General features: G+C 39.7%; 1 protein-coding gene across 1 annotated transcript in view; it reads right to left on the bottom strand.

Moving 5' to 3' along the window:
- stk32a (serine/threonine kinase 32A) overlaps nucleotides 1-12,763 on the bottom strand; it is a 65,269-nt gene extending 52,506 nt beyond the window's left edge. Inside the window, exons 1-4 of the mRNA XM_072374799.1 lie at nucleotides 12,466-12,763; nucleotides 11,032-11,511; nucleotides 4,399-4,454; nucleotides 2,221-2,372 (exon numbers count right to left, since the gene is read on the bottom strand). Of these exons, the coding sequence (XP_072230900.1) occupies nucleotides 2,221-2,372; nucleotides 4,399-4,454; nucleotides 11,032-11,083 (260 nt within the window). The 5' untranslated portion in view covers nucleotides 11,084-11,511; nucleotides 12,466-12,763. The remainder of the gene's footprint in view (nucleotides 1-2,220; nucleotides 2,373-4,398; nucleotides 4,455-11,031; nucleotides 11,512-12,465) is intronic.
- Nucleotides 12,764-13,053: the final 290 nt, after the last annotated feature.

The raw sequence follows: 13,053 nt of genomic DNA, 5'->3' as shown, positions 1-13,053 counted from the left end.
AATTGCGTTGCAGGTGTCAGTGTTGTCAGGTCACACCGGGAGTGGAAACATCATCAGTAGCTGTGTCACGGTAGAGAACTAAGTAAAGACATTGTAGATATTGCTATGTATTTTTCAGTGGACCAATGTACATATTTTACAATCTGTCATGAGCTCAAGTTGGAATTTTATGCTCGTAACTATCCCCGTGTCTCTCTCTGCCTATGATCCTGCACAAAGTGTCTATCTGGCATTTGTGTTGAAGTGGAGCAGCGCCAGTAAGGGCTCCCCTTACACAGCGGGAATTATAGGCACAAAGGGCTTCTCCTTCTGTGCTGGCACATCAATAAACTGATCATTCCAAAGGTTAAAATTCTTCATAACCATTAAGTGGTAAAATGCTTTGTATGGCTGGATAATAACTGTCCTTTTTTTGGTTCCTTTGTTCTAAGTGCAATTGTTTCTTGGCTGCGTGCTGTGCGCACCTCTGAGGTCATAGCCAACGGCAAGCACAGTGACAGCAAGAGAAGGGAAAAGAAAGTGGAGCAGGTGGTGAAGGAGGGAAATACAGTAGAAGAGGACAAAGTGGAAAGTAGGGGAGGACAAGGTGAATGAATGCAGAAGGAAGAAGAGAGGACAGTGACGGGACACTTTTGTGCATGTAATTGGCTCAACTCAGTTCATATACTCGCAGGTAGTGCCTCCCCGTCTGACCTTGAGTGCTTACCACAGGACAAGCATAACTTATGCCAACTCAACATAGTGAGAGAGACAGAAAGAGAAGGAGTGGGTGGTTGAGTGGGCACAGCGCTGACCCAAGCACATCTCTGGAGGAAATTACCCCCACCCATGGGGGCTTACACTGCCAACAGAATTAACTTCCAGCTTTTTTTTTTTTCTTTTGGCCAGCACAGCATGCAATCAAGCAAGAAAGCAAGCGCTGGCATTGTTTGTCTGATGAGTCTGTAAACGGCACCTCTCCCTCTAGTTTTCTGTTTTCCTCCTCTGCTGTGTGGATATTCCACGTTTTCACGGGCCTCTCTGTCCCTCGACTCTCTCTTCATCTTTAAACAGCCCTCAGTTTAATCTAATTTATTCCTGTCAAAGGGAGACTTTTATTTTTGTTTCCCTTACATTTGTAATAAAAAAGAAAGCTATTGATTATTTTATAGTAGCTTTCAAAAAAAGATAAATTGTAATTGGGGAAAGGGGAATTAGGTGAGCAGAGGATGAATATGAATGGAAAAAAGTAAAGTTCAAAGAAGACCTTGGAGAAAATCGGCTCCACTAGTCAAATGATATTCTTTGATTCAGATTTTTAGCAATTTTTAGGAGATACCTAAAAAACCTTTGGACAGAGGTCCCCTTTCTCTGCTTCTTCACTTGACAGAAAACCAGGATGGTAGGGTGCTTATCATAAATGAATGATGCATTTCAAAGGGAAGTATAACAAGCTTTACTTATCAGGCAACTTAAAAGTATGATCCCTGGTGCTGGCTTTCATTTGATGATGAATGAGCACCTGATGAGTCATCTTAGATTAGCCCCGACATGAGCTTTGTGTGGTGTTGAAGGAAAGATTCCTTCAACAACAAATGCGATGAGGCAAAGGAGAGGCCATGTAGAGGAGAGTTTGTGCCATAAAGCTGCGCTTGGATCAGTGAGCAAACTACATTTTCCTTTTAGCAACTTCAGGGGGTGATATAGAAATGGATGGAGGCTTGTAAGTGCTCCTCAGTGGTTGACATCTTTCTGGATGAATCTGCAACCTGAGTCCAAGAACTGTGTGAAAGGCTTCTTTAAATAGATAATACTCTTTTACTGTGGCTGTACATTCACTGATTTAAAGGACAGGATCTAGCCACAATTTAAATTAAAAGGGTGACAGAGTGCACTAAAAAATCGACGATATTGCTGTTGTGCTCTAATGGTAATACTGACTGTAAAACATTGGCTTTTGTGGAGATGACCTGCAGAAGTAGCAAGCATTCATAGTGTGTTTGAGATTTCAAATTTTTTGTGTGAATGTTCACTGAACTGTGGGGTATGTTCTGTCAAAGTCACTGGCTTACAAATGAAAGCCATTCTAAGACTGGATGCCAAACAGTTACATTGTAGTTGAACTCGGTCAGAATAGATAAAAACACAAAGGAATTTGCACATTTACAGAAAATCTACGGAGTAGTAAACAGAGACATACCATTACACTTGCCAAATATGTATTTAAGAATACTAGCTTACCAGAAATTGACCAGAAAAGGATGCTCAAGGTTCTGCATGATCTGCAGCTCTTTCAGGACGTTCCTCACTTCGTTCCGTTCTACACATTTTAGCTTGTTCATGTACTTCATGGCATACATCTTCTTCGTGTCTTTCTTCTGCACTATGCAGACCTGTTGAAATCACATGAGGGGGAATCGCTTGTTGCAATGCAGTGTTTCAATTGTATTGAATTGAAAAAGATTGTTGTTTTCACAAAAAGCTTTTCCTTACAAAATTAGATCATTATAAACACCACAGCCAAAAGTGCCCCTAAATAAATATAATATTCAACATCTGGTATAGAACAAAGTTTTTAGCATGTTGTTATTTTTTAACTCTAACCATCTAATTTCGATGTCTACCACTAACCAAGTGATGCTGCTGTCAAAAACCAACCAGGATGGGGTTTAATGTTTTAGTAAAGTATTGTTGTGTTTCAACTGACCAGCAGCTGTTGTGTCAACTGCATGCAACCCAGAAGTGGGAAAATAGGCTGATTGACATGTTAGAAAAAAATATTCTTTTTATTAAATCTCTCAGAATGGTGGTTCACTTTCTATCATTCATTCATGTTTGCCTGAAGCTTTATTGCACGTCACATATGGAGGATTTGTAACAACCCTGCAATAAAAAGAAATGCTGACCATCTATCAAGTTTGGATGAAAATTTTGGAGGGAAAGGATGTGTCTTTTATCTCTGGGATCATGAACTGAATTTTCTCTTAAGATGTTTAGCTTTCAGCGTGGGTATGTTTAGAATTTTTTCCAAATGGAAACCAGTACATGTTTGCAGTCATTAGTGGTTTAAGTGTATATGAATGTATCATGGCTGTAGCATGACTGATGTGAGCAAATGCTAAGTGTAACACCTGGTGCAATCTGGGATCTGGGTTGTTGACATTTGGTGTATATCAAACAGACTGCTACATGTGTATTACATGTTGACACTCATAGTTCCAAACTGCAGAGTTGTCATACGGCCTATTTATTTGTAGTTGTGCTTGTCTGTGCTACAAGCATCAATAAGCCATTGATTACTGCTATCTAAGAGAGTAATCTCTGGACCAGCTGGCACAATTAATCAGCCAAGCCCTGATCGCATCACTCGGAGCATTGAGCAGCTTGCCATCTACTGTGATTAGACTGCTTATCTGTTATAGGATAGCATGTTGTTGTTGTGTGGGTCTGTGTTGTGTGTATGCGTGTGCATCTCAGTGTGCGTGCGCATCCCCTATATGTGCTTATCAGAACTCTGGGTACAGATTTGAATTGGGGGGGGACTATTATTTTTTTTCTATTGTGTACAAACACAGTGGATTTACAACTAAATCTGTGTACACCGTTTTTTTTGTTTTTTTTAACTACATTTATCTTAGATAAATCTAGAACATCATGAAGCCTAATTTCCGTGCCAGTCTTTTAAATGTAAATGTGATTTTTTTTCTACTCCAAATTACTGGACATTGAAATGAAAATAACTGCAAAGTGAAAGGTCAGTATTACTGGATTTGTGGTTTAGACACAAAAGGCAAATCATAGAGAAATATTGTTGTTTTTGGTGGTCTCAGTTCCACAATCACAAGGAGGAAAATGTCCAGACTTGAAACAGTAACAGAAACCCTCTGTAGAGGACTCACACACATTACGTTTCTCTGCAGCTATTTCTAACATCACATTTAACTTATAAAAAACAGAAAGAGCTTCTGCAACATATTTACAATGTAGTTTCTGAATGATGAATTTTACATCTTAATATCTGTGCTTTTTAAACCAAAAATATTTTTTCGTTTTTTAATATACGGTCTGCAATTTGTCTGAAGTGACACATTGTCCATTTATATTCTTTCTCTTTTTAAATAGCAGTTTAAAAAGCTTTCTTTTTTTTAGGTTCATATTGTTTATGCAGTGCAGCCTTTCCTCTGAAAGGAAATCAGAGGGAATCTCAAATATGTAGTCAATGGACACAAAAATTGCTACTACTGAAGCATAAAGTAACACATTGCACATTTCAGCCCTTGGAATGTGCATATTTTCCAGGTTTTCCAGCATAATGGGGCATATATCCCCCACGAGCTTTAGGTAATTGTGAGACTAATCTATTATTTTCCATCCTGTCCAGTATAAAAAAAGAGGACACTTGAGCGGACATGAACTTACCTTTCCAAAACTCCCTTTTCCTATTGCCCTCAGGATCTGGAAATGGTCAAAACTGACTGCAGGGAGAATAAAAAGAGGAAAAAAATTAGCTGTTATTGTTCAATTTCATTCGAAATTTGAAGCAGAATTCCAAACCTTAGAAAATATTATATCATATCAGGATAATATTATTAAAAAGAACCCATGTTGTTATGTTGACATCTTCTTGTTATTGGTTCACTCTCCCCAAAAGTTATCATGCTGTGTAAATGTAAACAAAAACAGAAGGCATTAATTTGAAAATGATTTGAATCGTGCATGTAAATGAAAAAATACAAAGGCAACATATAAAATATTGAATCATCTTTTCTTTTTTTAATACATGCATTTTTAATGTGATGCCAGGTTATCAGTTAAGTTGGGACAGAGGTAAAGAATGAATAGAAATGCTGTCTTGTTAAAATAAATAAAAAATAAAAACACCAGGGCTGAAAACCAACACTAAGGTGGAACTGTACCAGTAATGTGGTACAATTCTGTGGTTCTGCAGGAACTCAGGAGCGCCTCTAAAAACTACTGTCAGTGAAAACAGCTCATTGCTGCATCCACAAATGCAAGTTAGAACTCATGCAAAGCAAAGAAAACATAGAACTGCTGGAAATGCTGCATTTTATCTTACCCAGAGCTCAACTGTCCCTGGGTCTGATGATTCCATACTTTTAACCTCTGTGTTGAATTTACACCACATCACCTTATCTAATTTGGAGCAAGACTATCCGGCTTGTTACCATCACAAAGTTCAAGAGTAAGGATCTATGATGGCATGGAACTACATCAATGGTGCCCCTGCATACAGGTTTTAGAGCAACATATGCTGCTTATATCAGTAACACAGTGCCAAATCACATCATATTTGTGTGTTTTATGCTGCACTGGGCTGTCTGCAGTCCAGTTCTGTCACCCCATAAAAACACCTGGAACACAGTGAAAATGTAAATGAAAATGATGCAACGCAAAGATAAATATGCATCTCTTCAAACCTTTATGAATTGTTTCTAGCATCAAGTTCAAAATGAGCAAATTTTCTTCCACCAATTAGCTGTAGAATTTAAATCATTTGCAATTCATTGCATTTTCTTTCTTTTTACAATGTTTTTGGAAACAAATGGCTCCGTGTAATTATGGATAACGAAGGAACATTCGAAAAGTTGTAAATTTCAGTTTTCAGCTTCATGAAACCTATTTGAACTTGCTTCTGAAAACAGGCATTTTACAGTGTGAAATGTGTTACAGGTAGAATCTAATATAGAAAAATCGATTTATACGTACACACCTATAAAAATGATCATTGATGCATTATAAATGGAAAGAGTTGGATGTTAAGTGTTGCATCTAAGGATCACTGAGATTTGCTTGTCTACACAACACCTCAGTCAAGATCAGGCAGCTGAAGGTCTCCAGGGCAACAAGAAGTCATTGACATTATATGATGGAGACATAAATAACCTTCAGCACGGGTGTCTTGCATGACATCTGCATGTTTCTCCTTTAGAGCCATTCCACAGATGTGAAAAGATATATCTTGGGCACTCTTTTTTTACCGCTTACTAGCAGTTCCCTCACTTTGTTATCATGTCGGTTTCTGTCTCTCTCACACACACACACACCCTAAATGACAGTATTATTCCCTATCTCACTCTCCTCCATCTATCAGCAACATTTATCGCCAACTGGAACCGGATGGGGCTGTTTGTTTCTTGTTGTCGTGACAACGAGGACAGGCGGTTTTCCCTCTGCAGTTTCCCTGAGGATGGAACAGCTGCTGCCCACTATTAGCACTCATCTGAACACACACACACGCCCTTACACACTTAGATGTTGCCACACACATACATTTACAGATGCACCCACATTCATTATTGAAAAACACACACACATTTATTGGACATTTAGTGCTGACTTAAAACTTTACCTGCCACTTGCAGCAGAATGGCGTGCACTCACGCACACGGACACACAATCTGCCTGCGGTCACAAGATCTATTGGATGTGACAGCCAATGTTATGCTCTGTTAGTCACGTATCAGCAGCACTTCCTTGTCTCACACTATCTGTGTTGGTGTGTTTATACAACGTGCACTTATAAGGTCCATATGAGGCCAGCTGAATAACCCACCAATTACACACAGAGGTGCCACTGTATAAACTCAATATATACGCAGAAACGATTCCGATTTTTTTGGTCATTTTGCTGATGAATTACCAAGATTTTGTTCTGATGGAGTTACTGGAGAGACAGCTGATACAGGCAGGCAGCGGGGAAGGGAGGACTGGAGCAAGAGGCAAACTAGTATTTTACTGTAAGTGGTTTAATGTGCCATATTAAATGATGGATACATAGAAAAGAGCGCGTAATGATTGACGTCTCAGACATGAGTGGAATTGACACATTGACAGCCTCTCTGTGATTTAAACTAGTTGAGTAAGTCATGTGACTGTGGAACTCATCTGCTAGTCAATTTGAATGTGACTGGCATATGCTAATCAGTTTGGACTGAAGTAATCACTCTTGTTGGGTTCAAGCCCTGCACACTCTCAAACTCTGAAAATAAGCAGATAAGCAAATAAGATTTTCTGAGATGTCTTCAGATTTGGAGATTTTTGATAATACTATGTACTGTAAAGAATGCAACACTCAAAGTCCTTGCAATTTTACATTTACAAATTAAACTGCTCCACATCTGTAGATGCAGATTTATGAATCTCTTCCCATTTCCTTTTTTGAGAGACGCTTTCTCTCCAAGGTGCTCTTCTTATGCCCATCTGTGTTATTGACCTGTTGCAAATTAATCTAGTTAGCTGCAACATGCTCCCTTCGGTTGTTTCTTTTCAGTACTGCTTACTTTCCCAGCCTTTTTTTGCGTCTTCTATACCTTGATGAGATGTGCTGCTGCCATGAAAATAAAGATGAGCTAACATTTCGTCTTTTATGTTCTGTTGAATAAAATATCAGTTTATGGATTTGACAAAACAATTAAATTCCGTTTTTTATTTACATTTTACACAGCATCCCGATGGTTTTTTTTTTTTAGAATTGAGCTTGTATGCAGAGCCTTGAAAGCAGCCAATTAAATTCTTAAAACAGCTAAGTGCCATAGCACACAGTACTCAGTCCAGAATTAACGGGCATTTGCATGAGACTATTCTCAGCAGTGGATTAAAGCACATCTGGTGATCCAGTGAGAAGCAATACTAGTAAGTGAGCGAGGTTTACTCAAAATAAAGTGTTTTTCTTTGTATTAATGAAGGAACATGTCGCCTCTGTAATTATCTGCATCTCTGATGTATTTTAATTTTAGAGGGATGCACAACTGAGGGGATGCACCATATTGTACTTTTGCATATATTGTATCTTATATGCAGATATCTTCCAACTTATCATGCCTGAAACTAATCTGTGCTCTCAGTTTTTTCCCCTAATTGTAGGGAGATTCAACTCTCACCCTGCAATGGAGCTGATGTATTATTATGCTCACTCTCATTGTGATGGCCGTCTGGTTCATTTAAAAAAAAAACAAAAAAAAACAATGCCTCTCAAAAGGAAACAAAAAAAAATGTAAATATCATATTTATCTCTATATTACATTTTTAAACTAACTTTAACTCACACACAGTATAGTACTTTGTCAATATCTGCTGTTCATACTTAATTTCATAGCTTTTATCAGCCTAAAACAATAGATGATACAGAGAAATGTGTATGAGTTTTTGGCTACGGACACAATATTTGTTGTTAGTCATTGGTCTTTAGTAAAAAGGTTATGACAAAAGGACATTCTTAAAAAACAGAACACTGAGTTCAAATATCCCCCTTCAATTTAGTAACACTTAAAAACATATATCATTCATTACTACTGAGGATCAAAAAGTCAAATGAATCTCCTGCGCTAACGTGGTTTCTCATGAAATTCCAAATCACAAATCTTCATGAAATTAAGAATATACCTGGAGTCCAAGACTGTTATACATCGTGTACTTCTTCCTCTGCTGCACTTGATTTTGTGAAGCTGACTTGCCTGTGAAGTGTTATTCCAAAGATAAATTGGAATAACAGGGCTCAACCCCCCCCCCCCCCAAAAAAAAAAAACTGAGGTTTTTGTTTTATTCGGCCTGAAAAAAATTTGAAACAAACTTTAACTCAAATTTGAATTCAAATCTCACAGGTTTACCAACAAAGACACAGTGAAACAGAACAATCTCATATGTGTTGGACAGAATTCATAGTTTCATCATTCAAAAAATATAAATGACATCTTCAAAATCAGCAACTCATTGTGGATATAATGTCTCACCCTATTTCTTTCTTTCTAACTCTACCTCTCATTCTTCTGACATGGAAACCTGTAAATCATGTGAGGGTTCAGCGGTATCGGTGCAATCAGCATTTACGTGGTTGCTCTGGCAACCGTAACAGAACCCGTGGGTCCGTGTGGCGCTGCATTGTGAATAGAATCTAGTGAACTGTGAACAGGGCCTGTCAATTAACCAGTCTCCTGGTTGCAGAAAGAGACACATGTGGGGACACATGATGAACAAACAATATTCTCTGGGGGAATAAACACGTCTTGACAAATTTCACTGTCATGCACACCTCTCAGTGTAAAACAGCTAACAGTGGCAGAATAGAAAATAATATGTAGGATTTTCACTGCACAGTTTTCAACATTTCATCAACTTCGCTGATTCTTACAGCTGGTTTTGTATCAAATCTTAACTTCCTTTTGTTTTATTTGTGTTTGCGCTTTTTCTACATGAATGAGCGGTTGTGTTTATAAAAGCGTCACAAATGTCATAAACTCTGACGTAAGTGTACAAGACAGGTTTTGCCAATGGCAATGACTGCCCTGTACATTGATAAGCTTTTTTTTTATGTCAGCATGTATTCATATTGCTGTAATAACATGAGTGGACCCATAGCTTCATGGCAGAATTAACAAACAAACCTTCGCTGCTGCCAATATTACTGTGCAGTGAAAGCCCAATTAGCATCTTTATTGCATCTCGAACACCTACCATGATTTCTTGGTAGGTGTTAATGTCTGTACTCAACATGCAGATTGCTAACACTCAGCAAAAAAAATTGAATTGGAGGTTCTTGACACATAAGGAGATGCGCTGAGATTGGTCATCATTGTCATCATTGCTGAGAAGCTTTCAGGTATTCTTAAGGACTACTGAAATCACTGTTGCCCCTATTTGTTCTACATTCTACATCTTGACCTCTGTTTTTAACACAGCTTCAACCTTTTTACTTTTGACCATTTTGTGTCTTTCTTCAATTATCCTTACTTTCTCATCCCTTTCTCTGCTCTGTCCCCCAGACATGAACTGTGTTTCTCAGGCATGTGCGGAGTATTGAGGAGTATATACACAGCAGTGAGGGGATCCAGTCACCACCCCACAATGTCAAGCAATAACCCCAAAGTCAAGGAGCACCGATCACATTCCCCCAACCTCATAAGGAGAATCCTTTTTGCCACTGAGTTTCATCAGCTAGATAACTTTGTTTCCAGAGAGCGGAACGTTCTTATTTTTTCAACTCAAATGTTGTATTTCTGGGTTTGTCACTACCCTGCCCTCAGTGACTTCGCCCACATGCAGTCAGCGAGGATGCACTCTTGCATTACCTCAGAGTTCAGAGAAGCTCTGTTATGAGCAACACGTCCACAATGGCACGCTAGATGACTAAGCAGCAAGGTTAACCATGAATAATAACTTCTACTTTGAAAGAAGTTAGCTCAAGTGAAAAGGAGAAAAGCACAGAATTAAATTTCTGAGTCATACAGTCATTTGATAGGGTCTCAGCAGCCAAACCTATAAAACAAATGTATGATGTGCAACTTTATAACAAGAAACAAAACTATCAGATGGCCTGTGATCCTATAAATGCAGAGGAAAACATGTATAGTGAGATCAAATGTGGGAAAGCCACTTCACTTGTGATTAAATCACTGACTCATGTAACACTGACTTATTTTGTCTTTGGGTTGCAGCCAGAATGGAATTAATTTCAGAGACAGGCTCAGATCAATAAAATCACAATGTATTATCTACTCAGGACACGCAAAGGGAAAATTAATTCAGACCAAGAGCTTTGCCAATCAAGGCTCTTTTCATGTTGACCTTGATTGGGTTTAGTCTGAGAAAAAAATGGATAATGCAATGGTGTAGCAGGAATAAGACAAACTATGACAAGAGCTATCAAGAAGTTGACTTTAAAATACAAGGGCATTGGTAAAGATTAGCATTAATGACTACATCTGAGGCTCAGAGACAACTTTCTGTCCTCCTGTAAACTCCAGACTACATTTATCTTTGCAAAAATATAAAATTCTGTGGTCGTATCAAAGGCAAACTGTTGTGCAGCGCTTGGCATTCCTCTTCTGCACTGCTGAAGAAGACTGCTTTCAGACCTAATCAGCTTCACCACCATTAACTGGAAGTGCTCTTAATCTTGTCAGGTAAGACTAACACATTGATAAGGCTGCAGAAAAGCTTGGACCGTGCTAGTTTCTGCTCAGAAACTGCTTTCGTTTCAGGTTTGAACCACAAAAACTGAGGCATAATAAGAATACAGAATGTAATAAAACTCACCCTCATCTGTGTCATCAGTGACCGGAGGCTTACTGGACTGTCCGAGCCCCATGGCTGCTCCTCCTACAGATCTTTCCTGTTCTGCTCGACTCAACCCAGAATGGAACGGCTCTCCCACATAGCCTGGTCAACAGCTAAACTCACACGCATGCATACACACACTCTCTCTTGTACTGGATTCTGTTTTGCTGACTGAAAGAGGTCCCTTGTTCCTCTTAACTCTCCACCTTGACACAAGCACACATCATCAAACACACACACGCTCAGAAAAAAAGGCTGGAGGGTGACTGAGCAGTGAAGGCACTGACGTGCAGACACACATACACTCCCTCACGCAGGCAAAGTCACTACTTATTCGGTCTTCAATGCTGCTTAGATGAATGCAGGCAGACGGTCGAATTTTGCCAGCCAGGAGGAGGAGGAGGAAGAGGGTTGGTGATGTGCTTGTGGCTGTGACCCTCTGTTGACTGAGAGTCTAACCTGTGAGAGAGGCAGACAACATGACACCACCAGCTGAGTGAGAGAAGGCGGGACATAAAGAAAGGAGAGGAAAGAAAAAGTGATAAAGTAGAACCCCTCAGATATTCACAGACTTTTTTTAGAGATGTAAACATACTGAAAGAGATAAAACTTATAGATTTACTAAACAGAAAGCTGAAGTTTTCCTGCCTCCTCCCCTCCCCTCCATCCCCTCCATCTTTCCTTTGTCTACCAGCTATCTATTAGTTAACGTTTATATTTTAATCAGAGACAAATCCCACAGGAGCACTGTCTACAGGGCCGATCTGATGAATGGTTGGATTCGTTTCCTCATTAACAGCACACAACTGCAGGCTTTTGATTTACAGTTTGATGTTGTTATGTACTGTAAATGGAAATCCTCTGAGCTGCCCTCACAAGATTTCATGAGCTACTACACCTCGTTCCAGTGCCAGACAAGAAAACAGAGGCTCTGTTGCCTCTTTGTAAGCCTGTAGGTAAAAACATTTTCATGCTAGTGTTGGCAAGTCACTGAAATGTACATTACCGTTAAAACATGGGAGTTAACTATTAAAGTGTGGTTAAATTCACCAAAATATTAATGTTACAGTGTCAGGTGAATGAAAGGTTTAACTTTCAAGGTTTAAAGGTGAATGAACTAAGTTATGAGACATATTATTGGGTTTAACAGATAAACTGAGCACATTATGTTAGGTGAAACCGTTAATTATTGTCGTTACCAGACTGCATGATAAGGTCACCAGAGCACGTCTGAATAACCCTCTTGGGTTAAATTAAATATTCCAAAACTAGTGCGGGAAGGCGCAGTGCTGAGCTCCCCGCAGAGGACACGGAGCTCGGAGCCTCTTATCTGATCAAACTGGAGAACATGCGCTGAATAGAAAGTATTCCCCCTCCTTTGTCCATCCATGCAGGGCAGCTGTGGGTACCTACCTCCGAACGTTGCCGCTTAGTTGCCCATGGCACCATTTCTTGCCCAGTTTGCTGCAGAGAGGAGAAGCGACGGCGGAGCAACAGCGCAGCTCAGGGCATCACTTGTCCGGTGTTAAAACGACGCGGCACCGGGACACCTGCCACACAAAAACAATTAAACCGCAAGGCGAGACGTGACTTGCGGGCTGCGCCGACAGTGTGCAGAGCGAAAACCAGTGCAGTGTTTCTGAAGGACAAAGGCGACAAGAGCAAAGATTTAGTGGAGAACTGTGCTGCACAATGCGCCGATGTGCGACTGACCTCCACATCGCAGTCTGTATGATGGGCTGGCCAGTGGCCACCACATCCGTGCGTCTGGGGAGGCACGTTTCATAGGCTCCCCGCCAGAACTGGTGTAGCTGTAAAGCGGAGGATTCCTTGTTGATGGCTTACGCACATCTTAAATAAAAGATCCACAAAGCTTCCACAGAAATAGCAGGTACATTTTCAACATGTGTTGTTGGAAGACATGTTACAATTAGACTTTTCATTCAGATTCTTGGTCTTGTTCTTTCAACTGCATAACATTTAGTGATGATTGATTCAAAC

This window comes from Leuresthes tenuis, unplaced genomic scaffold (genome assembly GCF_036924035.1).
Source record: "Leuresthes tenuis unplaced genomic scaffold, fLeuTen1.0.hap1 SCAF_21, whole genome shotgun sequence".
Classification (NCBI taxonomy): domain Eukaryota; kingdom Metazoa; phylum Chordata; class Actinopteri; order Atheriniformes; family Atherinopsidae; genus Leuresthes; species Leuresthes tenuis.
This window is presented reverse-complemented; position numbering and strand designations above follow the sequence as displayed.